This window comes from Bombina bombina, chromosome 6 (assembly GCF_027579735.1).
Source record: "Bombina bombina isolate aBomBom1 chromosome 6, aBomBom1.pri, whole genome shotgun sequence".
NCBI classification, from domain to species: domain Eukaryota; kingdom Metazoa; phylum Chordata; class Amphibia; order Anura; family Bombinatoridae; genus Bombina; species Bombina bombina.
Genome location: NC_069504.1, coordinates 689,970,058 through 689,992,200, shown reverse-complemented (window position 1 = coordinate 689,992,200; position 22,143 = coordinate 689,970,058). Strand labels below are relative to the sequence as shown.

The following is a 22,143-nucleotide window of genomic DNA, read 5'->3' as shown; positions in this document are numbered from 1 at the left end:
AAAAGGTTGCAATTTACCTAATGCAGATTGCAACCCACAACGCTTTTTTGTTGTTCAAAAAAGCAAACCCCAGAGTTAAAAAGACTTTTTTACAGTTTCAGCTCCAGATTATTACGGGGATTTTGTACCATGATGCACCTGCTCCCCGGGCGGTGATGGGAGAGAGCAGAGTTGGGGCTACCCATTTTATTTTTAAAATCCCCCCTACTGCCACAAAGCAGAAACCACAAAAAAAATGCAGAGTCTGTACCAAGAGGGGGAAGAGAAGGGACACCATATATTACTGTCCTGATTGCCCTGGACAGCCTGCACTCTGCATTGGGGACTGCTTCAAGCGGTACCATACAATGGTCAATTTTTAAAAAAATAAATACATTTGCTGTTACATATATATATATATATATTTTTTTTTTGGTTATGTTTACAGTTAGATGTTTTTTTGTTTTTTTTACTTTTACTGTGCCAGATTTTTACATTTCACTACTCTATTTTTTTCTAAAATTGGGCCTGTTTTTTTTTTAACCAAAACCCCTGTCAAACCTATGCATGGGGGACATAGGTGTTCTCAGGGTGCCTTGCAGAAAACAACCTGAAGTATGTTTTTGTAATAACTTACAACAGTCTCTCCTAAATTATAGTCAAAAAGCAATGTGTCTGTAAAAATGAAAATTGAAAAATTACCACCATACACTTTCTCCAATTTTTTGGGCTAAAACGGTTGCTTCAAAGGCATCAAAGCACACCATATACAATACCTTGGGGTGTCAACATTTAAAAAATATACACTTTGAATGCAATAAATAAAAGTGGGGTATGCGATAGGCCCCAAACTAAAGATAGGCCTATCAGAAGAAATACTCTCATTTTTAATAACTAAAATCACAAGTCATAAAATTGTAACATAACCTTCCCAAAATCCTGGCAAACCTATGCATGGGGGGCATAGGTGTACTCAGGGTGCCTTGCAGAAAACAACCTGAAGTATTCTTTTGCAATAACTTACAACAATCTCTCCTAAATCATAGTCAAAAAGCAATGTGTCTGTAAAAATGAAAATTGAAAAATTACCACCATATACTTTCTCCAATTTTTTGGGCTAAAACGGTTGCTTCAAAGGCATCAAAGCACACCATATACAATACCTTGGGGTGTCAACATTTAAAAAATATACACTTTGAATGCAATAAATAAAAGTGGGGTATGTGATAGGCCCCAAACTAAAGATAGGCCTATCAGAAGAAATACTCTCATTTTTAATAACTAAAATCATGTAACATAACCTTCCCAAAATCCTGGCAAACCTATGCATGGGGGGCATAGGTGTACTCAGGGTGCCTTGCAGAAAACAACCTGAAGTATTCTTTTGCAATAACTTACAACAATCTCTCCTAAATCATAGTAAAAAAGCAATGTGTCTGTAACAATGAAAATGGAAAAATTACCACCATATACTTTCTCCAATTTTTTGGGCTAAAACGGTTGCATCAAAGTCATCAAACCACTCCATGTATAATACCTTGGGGGGTCAACTTTTTAAATATAATCACATTTATGGAAAACAAATAAATTGGGGTATGTTAAAAGACCCCCAAAAAAGACGATAGGCAAAGAAAATATGTTAAATGTGAAAAAAAATCACAAACACATGTCAGACATTTGGCATTGCACCGCCCAAACAAGCCACCAAACCTATGCATAGGTGGTATCACTGAACTCAAGAGATGTTGGTGACCACATATTGGTGTCTTCTTTGGTCGTAACACATAACAGGAGCTGTGAATCCATGTCTAAAGTACAATGTATGTGAAAAATAACACAAAGAAATGAATGCCCAATAGTTTGACAAAGACTAGTGGTTGAATTAGTGTATGGAAAGTGTTAAAACACCTGCATTTGAAATACCCTAGGATGTCTACTTTTCAAAAATATATGGTTTTATGGGGGTAAATTACATTGGCCGGCTTCAGAAATGTCTTAAATAGAACATGGGTGCATGGGATGTGAAAATGGGAAGTGTAAAAAATGGAATGCGCTTCCTAAAAATAAGGCCTTCTAGCCCCCAGAGAACCCAACACACCTATACATGGGTGGTATCACTGTACTCAGGAGATGTTGTTGAACACATATTGAGGTGTTTTTTGGCAGTAACACATAACAGGAACTGAGAATCCATGCCTAAAGTACAATGTGTGTGAAAAATAACACAAAAAAATGACTACCCAAAAGTTTGACAAAGACTGGTGGTTAAATAAGTTCATGGAAAGTGTGAAAATACCAGCATTTCAAATACCCTAGGGGGTCTACTTCTCAAAAATATATGGTTTTATGGGGGTAAATTTCATTGACCGGCTTCAGAAATGTCCCAAATAGGACATGGGTGCATGATGACCGATGTGAAAATTCCAAGTTGAAAAACTGGAATGCGCTTCCTAAAAATAAGGCCTTCTAGCCCCCAGAGAACCCAACACACCTATACATGGGTGGTATCACTGTACTCAGGAGATGTTGTTGAACACATATTGAGGTGTTTTTTGGCAGTAACACATAACAGGAACTGAGAATCCATGCCTAAAATACAATGTGTGTGAAAAATAACACAAAAAAATGACTACGCAAAGGTTTGACAAAGACTGGTGGTTAAATAAGTTCATGGAAAGTGTGAAAATACCAGCATTTCAAATACCCTAGGGGGTCTACTTCTCAAAAATATATGGTTTTATGGGGGTAAATTTCATTGACCGGCTTCAGAAATGTCCCAAATAGGACATGGGTGCATGATGACCGATGTGAAAATTCCAAGTTGAAAAACTGGAATGCGCTTCCTAAAAATAAGGCCTTCTAGGCCCCAGAGAACCCGACACACCTATACATGGGTGGTATCACTGTACTCAGGAGATGTTGTTGAACACATATTGAGGTGTTTTTTTGGCAGTAACACATAACAGGAACTGAGAATCCATGCCTAAAGTACAATGTGTGTGAAAAATAACACAAAAAAATGACTACCCAAAAGTTTGACAAAGACTGGTGGTTAAATAAGTTCATGGAAAGTGTGAAAATACCAGCATTTGAAATACCCTAGGGGGTCTACTTCTCAAAAATATATTGTTTTATGGGGGTAAATTCCATTGGCCAGCTTCAGAAATGTCCCAAATAGGACATGGGTGCATGATGACCGATGTGAAAATTCCAAGTTGAAAAACTGGAATGCGCTTCCTAAAATTAAGGCCTTTTAGCCCCCAGAGAACCCGACACACCTATACATGGGTGGTATCACTGTACTCAGGAGATGTTGTTGAACACATATTGAGGTGTTTTTTGGCAGTAACACATAACAGGAACTGAGAATCCATGCCTAAAGTACAATGTGTGTGAAAAATAACACAAAAAAATGACTACCCAAAAGTTTGACAAAGACTGGTGGTTAAATAAGTTCATGGAAAGTGTGAAAATACCAGCATTTGAAATACCCTAGGGGGTCTACTTCTCAAAAATATATGGTTTTATGGGGGTAAATTTCATTGACCGGCTTCAGAAATGTCCCAAATAGGACATGGGTGCATGATGACCGATGTGAAAATTCCAAGTTGAAAAACTGGAATGCGCTTCCTAAAAATAAGGCCTTCTAGCCCCCAGAGAACCCAACACACCTATACATGGGTGGTATCACTGTACTCAGGAGATGTTGTTGAACACATATTGAGGTGTTTTTTGGCAGTAACACATAACAGGAACTGAGAATCCATGCCTAAAGTACAATGTGTGTGAAAAATAACACAAAAAAATGACTACGCAAAAGTTTGACAAAGACTGGTGGTTAAATAAGTTCATGGAAAGTGTGAAAATACCAGCATTTCAAATACCCTAGGGGGTCTACTTCTCAAAAATATATGGTTTTATGGGGGTAAATTTCATTGACCGGCTTCAGAAATGTCCCAAATAGGACATGGGTGCATGATGACCGATGTGAAAATTCCAAGTTGAAAAACTGGAATGCGCTTCCTAAAATTAAGGCCTTTTAGCCCCCAGAGAACCCGACACACCTATACATGGGTGGTATCACTGTACTCAGGAGATGTTGTTGAACACATATTGAGGTGTTTTTTGGCAGTAACACATAACAGGAACTGAGAATCCATGCCTAAAGTACAATGTGTGTGAAAAATAACACAAAAAAATGACTACCCAAAAGTTTGACAAAGACTGGTGGTTGAATTAGTGCATGGAAAGTGTTAAAATACAAGCATTTGAAATACCCTAGGGTGTCTACTTTTCAAAAATATATGGTTTGATGGGGGTAAATTCCATTGACCAGCTTCAGAAATGTCCCAAATAGGACATGGGTGCATGATGACCGATGTGAAAATTCCAAGTTGAAAAACTGGAATGCGCTCCCTAAAAATAAGAGCTTTTAGCCCCTCGAGAACCCGACACACCTATACATGGGTGGTATCACTGTACCCAGGAGATGCTGCTGAAGACATATGAGGGTGTTATTTGGCAGTAACCCTTAATATTATCAGTAAATGTATTCTTAAATTGCTATTTTGTCAAAAAATCAAATTATTTTTCCCCCCCCCCCCCAAACTTTGGCATAGATTGGTGGTAAAATGGTTGCATGAAAAAAGTCAAAATACCCCAAGTTTAATACCTTAGGTTGTCTTCTTTTAAAAAATATATACATTTGAAGGGTTATTCAGGGATTCATGACAGATATTGTTGTTACAATGTAACTATCGCCAATTTTGAAAAAACATGGTTTTGAAATAGCAAAGTGCTACTTGTACTTATTGCCCTATAACTTGCAAAAAAAGCAAAGAACATGTAAACATTGGGTATTTATAAACTCAGGACAAAATTTAGAAACTGTTTAGCATTGGTATTTTATGGTGGTTGTAGATGTGTAAGAGATTTTGGGGCTCAAAGTTAGAAAAAGTGCATTTTTTTTCATTTTTTCCTCATATTTTATATTTTTTTTTATAGTAAATTATAAGATATGATGAAAATAATCATATCTTTAGAAAGTCCATTTAATGGCGAGAAAAACAGTATATAATATGTGTGGGTACAGTAAATGAGTAAGAGGAAAATTACAGTTAAACACAAACATCGCAGAAATGCAAAAATAGCCTTGGTCCCAGATGGTCAACAAATTGAAAAGTGGTCTGGTCACTAAGGGGTTAAATGTTTTAAGCTTTTTTTCACAAGCTAGTCTCAACGATTTATCTCGCCAGCTGTATGCAGGTGATGTTTGCTAAAAAATCACAGTACACTTATTTAAACTAACAGAAAATTGATATATACTAAAATATAGACACAAGCAAATTTAAATTGTAGTTAAAACATTTCAGTTTAATTTATAATTCATGCAAGCTAAGTTTTTATGCCAGCCCTAGGTGTTCTTCAGTTACCTCCTCTCTTCTATGGGAAATTTTGTATACCAGAGAGCTCCATTACTTTCTAGAAAAGGCATCTCTCTGAACCTTCCAGGTTCCTTCCCTTTTCTTAGAAAATTCAGTAAGTTCAGCCCCTGTGAAGTCTGCTCTATAATCTCTCTCCAAACTAGAGAATGTTTGATTATCTGGCGCATAGAAAGTAATGAACCTCTATGGGAAGCTAGCAGTTTTTCAGTTTCAATTTAAATAGGAGAAATGCAAAGTGCAATGTAATTTGTAAAACATATACATAAAGTATGAGACTAAATTGTTACACAGAAACTAAAATCACAACCCTAAATACACTGCTGTATACAAAATAAAATATAAAATACAAAGCACAAAGTGTAAATGCAGCAGAACTCTGATGCCATGCAAAGCTTTATTGCACTGGGCTTGCTTCTTTTGCTTACAGAAATGCAGGGAATGCACCTTGGAGAAGTATAGCAAAATCTGCCTTTTGAAAATTTCACTAGGGATCACAGTGCTGGAGGATCATTTTAGAATATCTCACCTGAGCCTGAGTGGCAAGGTTTTGAATATCAGGCCCTTAGAGAGAAGAATTGAAAATTAACATTTTATTACTTATCTATTACCAGTGTAATTTCTTCTGCTGGCTATATTTACATAGCTCTATATTGCAGATAGAGCATGAAATTTAAACAACTTTCTAATTTACTCCTATTATCAATTTTTCTTTATTCTCTTGCTATCTTTATTTGAAAAGCAAAAATGTAAGTTTAAAAGCCGGCCCATTTTTGGTTCACAATCTGGGTTGTGCTTGCTGATTGGTGGCTACATGCTGTCCAGGGTCTGAACCAAAAATTGGCTGAATCCTTATCTTAGATGCCTTCTTTTTCAAATAAAGATAGCAAGAGAAGGAAGAAAAATTGATAATAGGAGTAAATTAGAAAGTTGCTTAAAATTGCATGCTCTATCTGAACCATGAAAGAAAAAAATTGGGTTTAGTATCCCTTTAAGTATAGAAATGTTCAGTATAGGTAGGGACACCACAGGCAATCAACTATTTCAAATGCCGAAAATAAAAGTAAATTAGCTTTTTGTGAACAATTTAATGCACTCCAGCAGTAAAAATGAATCATTAAGAACAAATTAAAGTGGAGAAAGATTTAGTGTACACTATCCCAAGTTTAGGTTTTCTGTCGGTAGTTTAAAAGCAAGGAATTACCTTACTTAAATTGCACCCCACTCCCCCCCCGGGAAGCTTTTCATAACATCAATAACATAACTGATGACATCACATATGACATTATCAACAATATATAATATAATCTGCTCCATCTAAGATCACTCTCTGCCCTGGTCATCTTTTCATTCCCTCTCTCCCTCACATGCAATCACCCACCTCACAATCTCACCTTCATTTGCCCCATGCACAACACCTTTATTTACCTCTTACTCATCTCCGCAACCTTTCCTTCCCTGCTCATCCTCAGAATCCAACTAATCCTCACACACCAGCTTCTATTCATCTTTTCCTCCTCAACCTCTCTTCCCATCTCCCTGATATCCACTATCCTCCTCACTCTCTTACAGCCAGCCTCCTCTTCACCCTGTCTGTTCAATGTCTGCTCCCCTCCCTAACCTCTTGCCCCTTCTTTAAACACAGTCCTGCCTATCCTCTTATCTCACTTTCCCTCACATGCCAGCATTTGCTCAACCTCTCAGCCCCCATCTCCCTTGCACACAGCCTTCTCTCATTACCTCTCTCTCACATATATGAATATGTAGGTTAGTGACCCAGGGAGAAATAGACCTTCACATGTTGCTGTGCCAATTACCATTTGGCCAAATGTATTAACTAACTCTTCCATTTTGCTCCTTATCTAGCTGTGTGCTTGCAAGAGAGTGTCAGACGTTCTATGTGCTGTGATAATAATTTTGTTTTGTAACGTTCCCTATGGGCTTTGCACACAGGCTTGTCTGGGGTTAATTGCCTGTGTCCCTTAAAGCTGTGCAGCTGTCTGTGAGTGCTAGTGAGCACCAAGGGCTATAAGTTTTGCAGGGTCATTGGATGTGTACCCATTCCGGTTTGAGATTGAAGACCATTTCCGTGTTTATATTTGTCTAGAGAAATTACAAAGTGCCTGTGTAACTCTTGTTTGTATCTCAATGTGTTTGGTTGAAAACATGCATTGTGTGGCTGTAGGTTAGGGACCCGGGAAAGAAGAGACCATGACATAGTGCTGGGCCTATCACCATTTTTCCAAATGCTGTAACTAACTCTTCCATTTTGCTATCTAGCTGTGTGCTGGCAAGAGAGTGCCAGACTTTCTATTTGTTGTGTGTGTGTGTATATGTATGTATGTATGTACATTTATATATATATATCACTGGTCTTCAGCCGTCTTGATGCAAAATATTTTATTAATGTGACGTTTCAGGACACAAAAAAAACAGTCCCTTAGTCCTTTTTTTCCTCCTTTTTTTTTTGTGTCCCGAAACGTCACATTAATAAATTATTTTGCATCAAGACGGCTGAAGACCAGTGAGTGCTTAATACCTGAACTTTTACATACATTTCATAGTACCCTGGCAGTTGTGGTATGATGGTGAGAGTGCACACACTTAGCAACGATTACTAATATATATATATATATATATATATATATATATATATATATATATATATATATATATATATATATATATATATATATATATATATATATATATATATATATATATATATATATATTAGTCCTAAAGCCCGTTCACACGGGCCACTTTTTGCAGTACAGCGGTCCCACCCCTTGCGCTCTCTCTCTCCCCCTCTCTTTTGCTCTCTCTCTCCCCCTCTCTTTTGAGCTCTCTCTCTCTCCTCCCTCTCTTTTGCGCTCTCTCCCCCCTCTCTTTTGCGCTCTCTCCCCCCTCTCTTTTGCGCTCTCTCCCCCTCTCTTGCTCTCTCTCTCCCCCTCTATTTTACGCTCTCTCCCCCCTCTCCCCTCTCTTTTGCGCTCTCTCTCCCCCCTCTCTTTTGCGCTCTCTCTCTCTCTCCCCCTCTCTTTTGTGCTCTCTCCCCCTCTCTTTTGTGCTCTCTCCCCCTCTCTTTTGTGCGCTCTCCCCCCTCTCTTTTGTGCGCTCTCTCCCCCCTCTCTTTTGCGCTCTCCCCACCTCTCTTTTGAGCTCTCTTTCTCTCCCCCCTCTTTTGTGCTCTTTCTCTCCCCCTCTCTTTTGCGCTCTCTCTCTCCCTCTCTTTATTACCCCTCTTCTGCTCTCTCTCCACCTCTCTTTTGCGCTCCCCCCCTCTTTTGTGCTCTCTCCCCCCTCTCTTTTGCGCTCTCTCCCCCTCTCTTTTGAGCTCTCTCCCCCCTCTCTTTTGAGCTCTCTCCCCCCTCTCTTTTGCGCTCTCTCTCCCCCCTTTCTTTTGCGCTCTCTCTCTCCCCCTCTATTTTAGGCTCTCTCGCCCCTCTCTCTCTCCCCACTCTTTTGCGCTCTCTCCCCCTCTCTTTTGTGCTCTCTTGCGCTCTCTCCCCCCTCTGTTTTGCGCTCTCTCCCCCCTCTCTTTTGCGCTCTCCCCCTCTCTCTTTTGCGCTCTCCCCCCTCTCTTTTGCGCTCTTTCTCTCCCCCCTCTTTTGCGCTCTCTCTCTCTCTCCCCCCTCTCTTTTGTGCTCTCTCTCCCCACTCTCTTTTGCGCTTTCCCCACTCTCTTTTGTGCACTCTCCCCCCTCTCTTTTGCTGTCTCTCCCTCTCTTTATCCCCCCTCTTCTGCTCTCTCCCCCCTCTCTTTTGAGCTTTCTCTCTCCCCCTCTCTTTTGCATTCTCCCCCTTCTCTTTTGCGCTCTCTCTCTCCCCCCTCTCTTTTGCACCCCTCTCTCTCTCCCCCCTCTCTTTTAAGCTCTCTCTCTCCCCTTCTATTTTAGGCTCTCTCCCCCTCTCTTTTGCGCTCTCTCTCCCCCTCTCTTTTGCGCTCTCTCTCTCTCCCCCTCTCTTTTGTCCTCTCTTGCGCTCTCCCCCCATCTCTTTTGCGCTCTCTCCCCCCTCTGTTTTGCGCTCTCCCCCCATCTCTTTTGCGCTCTCTCCCCCCTCTGTTTTGCGCTCTCTTTCCCCCCTGTTTTGCGCTCTCTTTCTCTCCCCCCCTCTTTTTTGCTCTCTCTCTCCCCCCTCCCTTTTGCGTCTCTCTCTCCACCCTCTCTTTTGCTCTCTCTCCCCCTCTCTTTTGCGCTCTCTCTCCCCCCTCTCTTTTGCGCTCTCTCTCCCCCCTCTCTTTTGCGCTCTCTCTCTCCCCCTCTCTTTTACGCTCTCTCCCCCTCTATTTTAGGCTCTCTCTCCCCCTCTCTCTCTCCCTTCTCTTTTGCGCTCTCTCTCCCCCTTTCTTTTGTGCTCCCTCTCCCCTCTCTATTTTACGCTCTCTCCCCCTCTCTCTCTCCCCTCTCTTTTGCGCTCTCTCCCTTCTCTTTTGTGCTCTCTTGCGCTCCCCCCCCCCTCTGTTTTGCGCTCTCTCTCCCCTGATTTGCGCTCTCTTTCTCCCCCCCCCCCTCTTTTTTGCTCTCTCTCTCCCCCCTCCCTTTTGCGCTCTCTCTCTCCCCCCTCTCTTTTGCGCTCTCTCCCCCTCTCTTTTGCACTCTCTCTCTCCCCCCTCTCTTTTGAGCTCTCTCTCCCCCTCTCTTTTGCGCTCTCTCTCTCCCCCCTCTCTTTTACTCTCTCTCTCTCCCCCTCTATTTTAGGCTCTCTCCCCCTCTCTCTCTCTCCCCTCTCTTTTGCACTCTCTCTCCCCATCTCTTTTGCGCTCTCTCTCCCCCTCTCTTTTGTGCTCTCTTGCGCTCTCCCCCCATCTCTTTTGCGCTCTCTCCCCCCTCTGTTTTGCGCTCTCCCCCATCTCTTTTGCGCTCTCTCCCCCTCTCTTTTGTGCTCTCCCCCCTCTCTTGTGCGCTCTCGCTCTCTTTCTCTCCCCCCCTCTTTTGCGCTCTCTCCCCCCTCTCTTTTGTGCTCTCTCTCCCCACTCTCTCCCCCCTCTCTTTTGCGCTCTCCCCCCTCTCTTTTGTGCACTCTCCCCCCCTCTCTTTTGCTGCCTCTCTCCCTCTCTTTATCCCCCTCTTCTGCTCTCTCCCCCCCTCTCTTTTGAGCTCTCTCTCCCCCTCTCTTTTGCGCTCTCCCCCCTCTCTTTTGCGCTTTCTCTCTCCCCCTCTCTTTTGCGCCCCTCTCTTTTGCGCTCTCTCCCCCCTTTCTTTTGCGCTCTCTCTCTCCCCCCTTTTTGCGCTTTCTCTCCCCCCTTTCTTTTGCGCTCCCTCTCCCCTCTCTATTTTACGTTCTCTCCCCCTCTCTCTCTCCCCTCTCTTTTGCGCTCTCTCTCTCCCCCTCTCTTTTGTGCTCTCTTGCACTCTCCCCCATCTCTTTTGCGCTCTCTCTCCCCCTCTTTTGCGCTCTCTCTCTCCCCCTCTCTTTTGTGCTCTCTTGCACTCTCCCCCATCTCTTTTGCGCTCTCTCTCCCCCTCTTTTGCACTCTTTTTCTCTCCCCAGCTCTTTTGCGCTCTCTCTCTCCCCCTCTCTTTTGCCCTCTCTCTCCACACTCTCTTTAGCGCTCTCCCCCCTCTCTTTTGTGCACTCTCCCCCCTCTCTTTTGTGCACTCTCTCCCTCTCTTTATCCCCCCTCTTCTGCTCTCTCTCCCCCTCTCTTTTGCGCTCTCTCTCCCCCCTCTCTTTTGCGCTCTCTCTCCCCCCTCTCTTTTGCTCTCTCTCCCCTCTTTTTTGCGCTCTCTCTCCCCCCTCTGTTTTGCACTCTCTCCCACCCTCTTTTGCGCTCTCTCTCTCCCCCTCTCTTTTGCTCTCTCTCTCCCCCCCCCCCTCTTTCTCTCTCTCCCCTCTCTTTTTATCTCTCCCCCCTCTCTATCTCTCTCCCATTTTGCGAGCGACCGTGCCCGGCCATGCCCCCTTTAGTCCGACCACGCCCTTCACATCCAGCCACGCCCAGATCACGCCCAGTCACGCCCACCACTGCCGCAGATCAGGTAGGGATCGCAAAGGCCAGGTGTGTTTGTCCTCATGCTGTCTCTACTGTGCATGACAGCTTCGGACAAACACACTTGGCCTTTTGTATAATAGGATATATATAACTTCAATGTCATGTGGGATGTCATCAATGATATCATTGATGATATCATGCAAAGCTCCCAAGGAGGGAGTAGGAGCAGTTTAAAGGACCACCAAATACAGTAGAATTAAATGACTGGCAAATGCATAATAAAAAGGCAATGCAATAGCACTTACTTAATTTTCATTTTCAATGACTTGTTATACCAGCTGCAGAGTATAAAATTTATGAGAAATTGCTTTTTTCGGTTTATTTGTGTATATGAAGTAGCTGGTTTTGGACTTTTAAACCACAACCTATTACAATGGTTTGAGCTTCAGGTAATATCAGATTTCATTATATCACTTTTATGTACACAGACTTGCTTTCTCATCTTATATTTGTCTAGAAAACCAAAGCTCAATACTTAAAGAGAACAATGGAAAATTATCATTTTATTACTTAACTATCATGTCCCCACTGAGAGTGTAATCTCTTCTGCTGGCTGTTTTTACTTAGGCTATTCAATAGAATATACTCCAGTATAGAAACTTTCAGTATAGGTTGGGATACCACAGGCTAAATCATCTATTTGAAATGCCAAAATAGAGGTAAAGGAGCTACTTGTAAACAATTTAAAACACTCCAGCAGGTAAAATGAATTATTGGGAACAATTTAAAGGGGAGAAATTTTTTGGGTGAACTGTCCCTTTAATCCTACATAATTTTATAATATATCCTTTAGTAGTAAACAATAAAACAATTATGAAATGTAACAATATAAATGCGAATGATAGGTAGATTAGGTGGAAACTGCCCAAGAGTAAAATCTGTTTTACACAATCACCCCCCCCTTTTTTTTTTTTTTTTCTTCTCTCTCTCCCCTCCCCCTCCCCCACTCTGAATCCCTCTCCCCTTTCCCCACTCCCACCTTTATTCTTAAAGGAAGGGAAAGAAAAAGATAAAAACAAACTAAAATAAAACATGACCAGTCGAGGCAACCTGGTTGACCTGTTACAGTTTAGGGTTCATAATTGATAACCCAGGTTTACAGTGATACATATTACATTTATCTGTTTTGCCACTTGAGATTCCCTTTGAACTAGATATGGTATCATGAACAGAAGTATACATGTATGTCTTGAGGTTACTACACATTTGAATCCTTCCTATGCAAGTACTAAGCTTTGATGTGGAATGTAAGTCACTTTTAAGGTTTTTGTGGTTTTTCTGTAACATCTTATTACTGTATGCTATTTGAATCTCAATAAAATCTGTTTAAAAATTAAAAAAAAAAAAAAAACTTATGAAATGTATTATATTTAGAGACTACCCACAGTATTAAAAAACAGTCACTTGTATTATAAGTATTGACTTCACAGCAGGCAACTACAAGCCTATATTATGCCCAAAAAAAAAATTCTCGCTTCCGGAGAAGGACCCCACCCCCTAGTTATTCCTGACCGATAACTGGAACTTCAGCTTCAGGCCAGAGGGTAGGAGTGCTAGACTACAAAGAAAAAATGTAAACAAAATAAAAGAAGCACGTTTCAGTCCATACACAGACCTTTCTCAATGTGCTCCTTGAAAAAGCCAAATGGGTTTGGTGAAACACAAGTCAGAGGAGTGGTGAAGTCACAAATTGAGGCGGGGCTAATATAGGTGTTTGAACTTCACAAGCCCCAAATTGGACTCATAGCTGTATAGCAGGAGTGTACTGGGGGTCTTGGAAGTTTTACTATTGTAACACTGTTACCCGACTTATAAATACAGGTGCGCCTCTCCAAAGGCGAGTTGCGGAGATCTGATAGGAGAATATAAAGGAGAATTCCCCAAATGATTGATAAATCGAGCCCTTAGAGCTTGGTTCACAGCTCAGAAGAACGTGATTTATATTTAGTAATTTTGAATTAAGTGGAACGTTGATAGTATTAGACTATGTTTAAAGTGACTTAATACTCATATGCTTAATCACTCAAAACTAATGCAGTATAACTGTAAAAGCTGACAGGAAAATATCGCCTGAGCATCTCTATGTAAAAAAGGAAGATATTTTACCTCACAACTTCCTCAGCTCAGCAGAGGAAGTTCTGTGTAAAAAGTTATACTTCAGCTGTTGCCCAGCTGCAGGTAAAAAAAGAAGAAATGAACAGCAACCAATCGGCATCAACAGTGCTGAGGTCATGAACTCTTTTACTGTGATCTCATGAGATTTGACTTAACTCTCATGAGATTTCATAGTAAACTTCCTTAAACTGAATAGGGAAATACGATGAGTGTGCGCGAAAGCTCACTCCCTTAGCTGTTCCGGGACAGACATACTGATTTGCTGCTTAGAAGTCCTTTACAATGGGATGTGGCTACTGAGGAACTTTTGAGGTAAAATATCTTTCTTTTTTACATAGAGATGTTCAGGTGATATTTTCTAGTTATCTTTTGAAAGTAAATGTTGCATCACTTTCAAGTGTTTCAACATTTGGATATCATGGCCCTTTAAATTTCTCTCTTGTATGTGCTGACCTGTGGAAATCAGAACATCTTTGTGATTAAGAAAATTTAAATCTGGGAAATTTCATATCCTTGGCTTGTGCATAATGTATTTGTTGTTTCTGTTTTGTATCACATTTCTGTATTATTTTGTAGATTTAACACACTATTTTACTTTATATTATTGCTGTTGCATTATTTACATTATTTATCAAAATTCAAAACCCTGTCTTCTTTTGATTTTACATTTTTTCCCTTTTCAGTGTGCAAAGAAGAATGGAACTCAACCCAGCAAAGCCAAAAGTTCCAGCTTTCCTTTCCAACCTTGGGAAAGCTACCCTTCGAGGCATCCGTAAATGCCCGCACTGTGGTACTTATAATGGGACCCGTGGCCTGAGTTGTAAGAATAAGAGCTGTGGAACAGTATTCCGTTATGGCAGCCGAAAACAAGTTAGCAAGGATGCAGTGAAATTGATAACAGGGTCTGATATGCAATTATTCTCTGTGCGGCAGAGGGATAGAGGGCATGATCACAGATGTTTGGTTGTGTTGGGTATGTCAGAGACAACCATCCAGACCACAGAAGGCACTTTGATTACTCATATAAGCTCAGGCCGTTGCTTTGCCCCATCCTGCCTCAAAGCTGTGGCTCGTGGCATGGTGGAAAACCAGTGCCAGCACATCAAACTGGCTATGAACTGTCAGAATAATGCACAGCCACTGCCACTGAAAAGTGCAGTGCTAAATGCGATGCAAATTCCAGCAGAGACCAAGCAAAACATATGGCAGCTTGCCAATGAATCAACAGGGCCGTTGGTGCAGAGAATTACTAAGTCTATCCTTGTGGTTCGATGTAAGACAAGTCCGCAGCACAGCTTAGGATACCTCCATGTGTCCTTCACACAGAAGATAGGTCCACAGAATGAGGTAGGGCATGTCTTCCAGTGCTCATGCCAATCTCAAAAAACAGGCAAAACCGCAGCAACAAAGCCTGAACTGGAGGAGAAATGTATCCACTACTATGCTTGCCTGGGAGCCTTTGCCAGTGATGAAGCTTTGGCTGAAGAGTTCACCGAGTTCTTCTGCTTTTTGTCCTCTGGTAGGTTTAGGGGTTATTGCAGGATAACAACATGAAAATAAGTTGTAGAAACTGTTTTACTATAGCATTCTGTTTTTCTGCCATAAATATCCTTGCAAAATTAAATGTATTTAATATATATATATATATATAGGAATGGAAAAATATCACCATTGTCACAGGTTAAAAGTTATAAGTTCACTTAGTCTTAAAGGTGGGATATTTTTATATATATATATATATATATATATATATATATATATATATATATATATATATATATATATATATATATATATATGTATATGTGTGTATATATATATATATATATATATATATGTGTGTGTATGTATATATATATATATATATATATATATATATATGTGTGTGTGTGTGTAGTAAGATATTATTGATATCTGCCATTCCTCAACGGAGCAGGAGTTCTATTTATAAAATGAATGTCGAGGCCAGAATATTGTCAAGTCATTTACACATTTTAGTTGCTATGGCTTCCTGGTTTCAAGAATTTCAAAATCCCTGTAGTTGGATAGTTCTTTACAAATCCCAAATTTGGGGAGCCATGGATTCTGGAATTTTAACCCTTTCGTGACAGGGTTAAAGTGTCTACATCGGAACACCTGTTCCGATGTAGACAAATTGAAACTACGCGATCGTGCATACGATCGCGAGATTTCAATTATTGGATCGCATCTGGGGGGCGTCCCTACAACCCTAGGAACGCCCTCCAGACCGCGATCAAGTCCTTGAAGCGCAGAAGGCTTCAGGACAGCCGTTTGATATGACGTTCTATTCCGTCATAACGGCTTTAAAGCCCAGTGTAAATATGACGGAATAGAACGGCATAACGGCGTTAAAAGGTTAAGTATGGCTTCAACGTTTTGATCTATTGTATATGGCTTTATATGCAAACCCCGTTTGTCTAGCTCCTTCCACAGAAAGGGATATGGATAATATCGAGCCTGTTTTAGAACCTCGATGATTGAACATACTCAACTCTTGTCCAGTGCATGTAAAGTGGTTTAAGCAAAACTGATGTTTTGTCAATCTAGGAATTATAGTTAGAACAAAATATTTAAAAATATATTTTTCTTGTATGAGGAGGAATATGGTACAGAATGGAGGGAGTCATGGTGTCATTCTTCTGTGACATAATTATCCCAATAAACCGAATTAACTTTTTTTTTTCCCCATCCAAACATTAGAACTTGTACAGCTCCAAATATCATTTACCCAGCTAACCATAGGTGTCAAATGTGATTGTTTCATTAAATTTAACACTCACAATCCATTATTTTCTATATTGTTCTTAAAGTATAGTCAAACCATAAACCAGGTCTTCTCCAATAGTTTAATTTACATGTTAAATGTTCAGTCTCAAACTAATTTATGTATTTATGGAACTTTGTGGCTTAACTGAATTCTTAAATGTTTTAAACAATGGATGATTCAGCCAGTCAAATTTCGTATCCCATAGGCTAAATAGTGCATATCTGTTGCTCTGGATACAGCCTAAAATGCAAACTGAAAAAAGGGTTGCTAAAGGGGTTGGTTGCATAGGCCAACAAAGAGCCCCTTACAAGATTTAACCCTTTTACTGTGCTTTCAGAGCTAACCATGCCCCCCACGCTTCCCGGGGCATGGGTGTGATGACATTGGAAGTGTAGAGCAGCTGCACAGGACTTAAGGGAACTGGATGGGGGCTAACCCCTTAATCTCAGCTTCCTTAAAGGGACAGTCTAGTATAAATTAAAAACTCATTATTCAGATAGGACTTTTAATTTTAATCAACTTTCCAATTTACTTTTATCATTAAATTTGCTTTTTTCTCTTGGTATTCTTAGTTTAAACTAAACATAGGTAGGCTCATATGCTAATTTCTAAGCCTTTGAGGGCTGCCTCTTATCACAGGCTTTTTAAATCTCTTTTCAACACAAAGAGACATGTGGGCCATATAGATAACACTGTGTTCAGGCACAGGGGGTTATTTAAGATTTAGCACAAAACAATGCTAAATTTAAGACAATAGATAATAATAAACAGTCACAGTCATGTGATCAGGGGGCTGGAGGAATGTTCCTAGATACAAGGTAATCACAGAGGTAAAAAGTATATTAATATAACTGTGTTGTTTATGCAAAACTGGGGAATGGGTAATAAAGGGATTATCTATATTTTAAAACAATAACAATTCTATGGTAGACTATCCCTTTAAGTCTTAGAAACTCTCAAGACCTACCGTTGGAAAGGTATTAAGTATAAGCACAGTTTTTAAAGAAACTTAAAATTAAAATACATATGTTTAAGCACATTATAACATTATTACCAGGCCACCAAAATGCTTGAGACCCCCTAGACCCCTTGTTTAAAAGCCCAGAAGCGTCTTTTTTTAAAATAAAGCCTCTATATAATGGCAATATATGGTAATAGTGATCACTATTGTGTATTTATTTGGGAAAAGGCTCATGGGAGCCCCTATGTGCATATCAAAGTTATTATTACTATACCCAAAGGCCATAATTTAAATAAAAATAACCCCTTCTTTCTTTTGACTATAGAGTTAAACACACACACTATTACTTGCAACTTTATTAAAATTTTAATAAAAATATAATTTTTTTCACACAGTTGTTGTAGAGTAGTAACGTAAAATAATGGTATAGTTTAAATCTGCTATTCCCACATGTGTGGGTTTCTCACTGAAAAATTACTTATAGTGGGGGCTAAATGTCAGCAGCATCTAAAACTCCAAAACGGCTCAGCGCAGTGGTGGAAATGGCTCAGCAGTTAAGAGGTTAGAGAAGCTTGGGGACGGGGGAGTTAGTTAAGCCAGTCTTTCAAATGCATGTGTTCAAATTAGTGTATTGTCTTGTGATGTAGAGTGTATTTTTTAAATTAAGAACTTTAAAAAAATAATATATATATATTTATATATATATATATATATTTTAATTAGTAATTTTTTATATAGCTTCCGCATGCCCCCCTCCAAAAGTCTTTTTTTTTTCCTTTGAGCTGTATGGCCAGTCTATAATCGATGCAAGCTCACAAATCTCTGTAAAATGGGATGAGGAACTGCGCATGTGCAGTTTGTCTGTATGGCTAGTGTGTGTATGTTACTTTATAATCAATAAATAATGCTTGTTGTAGTCCACAGGGCTATATGATTCCAAGTCTGGCCACTTTCCAACGGCTAGATTTAGAGTTGGGCAGTAGCCGTGAAAACCAGCGTTAGAGGCTCCTAACGCTGGTTTTTACTGTCCTCTGGTATTTGGAGTCAGTCAGGAAAGGGTCTAACGCTCACTTTCCAGCCGCGACTTTTCCATACCGTAGATCCCCCTACGCCATTTGCGTATCCTATCTTTTTAATGGGATCTTTCTAACGCCGGTATTTAGAGTTGCAGTGGCAGTAAATATGCTCTACGCTCCTTTTTTGGAGCCTAACGCAGCCATTCTGTGAACTCTAAATACCAGCGGTATTTAAAAGGTGCGGGGGAAAAAAAAGCATGCGTAGCTAACGCACCCCTTTGGCCGCAGAACTCTCTAAATCTAGCCGCAAGTGAATACTGAATCTTAATAACGTAGATGTTTACCGTGAAGTTCCACAGAATAACAACACACACAGTTAGTATTCATAATAATCCAAAGCTGTGAGCATGCATTAAACAACAGGGGTGGGCAGTGTCAGCAGTCAAATATATAGGATAGTAAGGGGCTGTGAAACAAATGCAAAGCAGATTCAAATAAGTACAACAAAATATTAGTAAAAAAAAGTATATTTACTATACATTATGAGTAAAATTAGATATTTTCTGGGTTTTTTTTATATTACCTTACGTGAGAGATACTGTATTTACCACAGGTCAAATAATAAATATTATAACCACTTGTTTCAAATAGTTCTATTTAAATGTAATGTAAATATTTATTTGCATAAAAAGAGATCAAGGGACAGTAAAATCAATATAAAACTTTCATGATTCAGATAGAGAATGACATTTTTACAACAAACCAATTTATTTCTATTTTTAATTTTGCTTTGTTCTCTTGGTATCCTTTGATGAAAAGCACACCTAGTTAATGCATTGCTGCTCCTGAAACTACCTAGGTATGCTTTTCAGCAAAGGATACCAAGAGAACAAATCAAATTACTTTGTAAAGTTGTTTTAAAATTGTATGCTTTATCTGAATCAGGAAAGAAAATAATTGGGTTTCATGTCCCTCTGAACACATCTGGTGAGGCAATGACAAAAGGCATATGTGAGTAGCCACCAATAACTAGCCAGCTCCCAGTAGAAGATTGCTGACTTTAATTATGTGTTTCAAAGGGTTTAAACAAATAGTGATGTAAAATATTGTTGTTTTGCATATATATTACAGCATCTTCTTTTTTTGCACATTTATGTCCTTTTAAAATCAGAAACAATTATTTATGCCTTGATTATGAGTGCATTGCAAAATTGCGCTTTCGCAAGCGCGATATTTGTGCTCCACAGGTAATACCAGCTATTATAAGTGAGATACAATGTGTACGCGACCTCGCGTTCGCATTGCATGAAAGCTTTGGGCTCACGAGAGTGCGCCTCCATAGGCTCCAATGGGAGCCTCGTTCTCATGCCGATAGGGGGTAATCGTGCAGCAATGAGCAGCAACATGAAAATACATATGTATATGAATAGATATATGTATATGTTAATGTGTATATACACGTATTAACACCTAAATGTATATAAGCATATACATATATATTTTAAATATTAAAGGGACACTGAACCCAATTTTTTTCTTTCATGATTCAGATAGAGCATACAATTTTAAGCAACTTTCTAATTTACTCCTATTATTAATTTTTCTTCGTTCTCTTGCTATCTTTATTTGAAAAAGAAGGCATCTAAGCTTCAGAACTCTGGACAGCACTTTTTTATTGGTAGATGAATTTATCTGCCAATCAGCAAGGACAACCCAGGTTGTTTACCAAAAATGGGCCGGCATCTAAACTTACATTCTTGCATTTCAAATAAAGATACCAAGAGAATGAAAAAAAATTGATAACAGGAGTAAATTAGAAAGTTGCTTAAAATTTCATGCTCTATCTGAATCATGAAAGAAAAAATTTGGGTTCAGTGTCCCTTTAACACAGTCCCCACAGACTGCAATGTAAAGGCACTTTTCATTGTCTTTTTTTTTTTTTTTTCTAACACCCCACATCCGCAAACTTTAAGCCCTTAAAACTGCTTTGTGCAGTTCTATTTAAAAAAATGCTACCATATTTTATTTGAAGAAAATAACATTACTCTTTATTTCGGGGGCAGTTGGGGGGACATTTTTTAAGTTAAAGGGACTTAAAACCTAACATTTTTCTTTCATGATTCAGATAGATAATACAATTTTAAACAACATTACAATATATTTCTATTATCTAATTTGCTTAATTATTTAGATTTTCTTTTTTAAAGGGATAGTAATGCACATGGCTGAACCAATCACACAAGGCATCTATCTATGTGCAGCCACCAATCAGCAGCTACTGAACCTATTTAGATATGCTTTTCAACAAAGGATATCAAGAGATTGAGGCAAATCAGATAATTGATGTAAATTGGAAAGTTATTTAAAATTGCATGCTCTTTCTAAATCACAAAATAAAAAAAATGTGTTTCTCCAACATAGGTGTGTCCGGTCCACGGCGTCATCCTTACTTGTGGGATATTCTCTTCCCCAACAGGAAATGGCAAAGAGCCCAGCAAAGCTGGTCACATGATCCCCCCTAGGCTCCGCCTTCCCCAGTCATTCTCTTTGCCGTTGTACAGGCAACATCTCCACGGAGATGGCTTAGAGTTTTTTGGTGTTTAAATGTAGTTTTATTGCTTCAATCAAGAGTTTGTTATTTTAAAATAGTGCTGGTATGTACTATTTACTCTGAAACAGAAAGGAGATGAAGATTTCTGTTTGTAAGAGGAAGATGATTTTAGCAACCGTTACTAAAATCGATGGCTGTTTCCACACAGGACTGTTGAGATGAAGTAACTTCAGTTGGGGGGAACAGTGTGCAGACTTTCACTGCTTGAAGTATGACACATTTCTAACAAGACTTGGTAATGCTGGAAGCTGTCATTTTCCCTATGGGATCCGGTAAGCCATTTTAATAACAATTTATAAAGGGCTTCACAAGGGCTTTAAAGACTGGTAGACATTTTTCTGGGATAAAACGTTTGTTTTATTAGCTTGTTTAGTGGTTTGTTACTCTGAGGAGTTGTTTTTATCTGGGAAATTTGTTAATAAAAACGGCAGGCACTGTATTGGACACCTTTTTCACTGGGGGCCTTCTCTAGTCTTAGGCAGAGCCTCAGTTTCGCGCCACTAATGCGCAGTTGTTTTTGGGAGTCAGAGCATGCAGATGCATGTGTGAGGAGCTCAGATACACTGAAAAAGCGTGCTGAAGGCGTCATTTGGTATCGTATTCCCCTCTGGGCTTGGTTGGGTCTCAGCAAAGCAGATACCAGGGACTGTATAGGGGTTAAATGAAAAAACGGCTCCGGTTCCGTTATTTTTAGAGTTAAATCTTTCAAATTTGGTGTGCAATACTTTCAAGGCTTTATGACACTGTGGTGAAATTTTGGTGAATTTTGGACAATTCCTTCATACTTTTTCGCATATTCAGTAATAAAGTGTGTTCAGTTTAAAATTTAAAGTGACAGTAACGGTTTTATTTTAAAACGTTTTTTGTACTTTGTTATCAAGTTTATGCCTGTTTATCATGTCTGTACCTTCAGATAGACTATGTTCTGTATGTCAGGAAGCCAAAGTTCCTTCTCATTTAAATATATGTGATGCATGTGATAGTGAAAATGATGCCCAAGATGATTCCTCTAGTGAGGGGAGTAAGCATGGTACTGCATCATCCCCTTATGTGTCTACACCAGTCTTGCCCACACAAGAGGCCCCTAGTACATCTAGTGCGCCTATTATTCTTACTATGCAACAATTAACGGCTGTAATGGATAATTCTATTAAAAACATTTTAGCCAAAATGCCCACTTATCAGCGAAAGCGCGACTGCTCTGTTTTAGATACTGTAGAGCATGAGGGCGCAG

General features: G+C 39.6%; 1 protein-coding gene across 1 annotated transcript in view; it reads left to right on the top strand.

The window, feature by feature from the left end:
- C6H2orf42 (chromosome 6 C2orf42 homolog) overlaps positions 1-22,143 on the top strand; it is a 143,050-nt gene that overhangs the window by 8,972 nt on the left and 111,935 nt on the right. The window contains exon 2 of the mRNA XM_053717774.1: positions 14,217-15,052. Coding sequence (XP_053573749.1) covers positions 14,230-15,052 — 823 coding nt within the window. The 5' untranslated portion in view covers positions 14,217-14,229. The remainder of the gene's footprint in view (positions 1-14,216; positions 15,053-22,143) is intronic.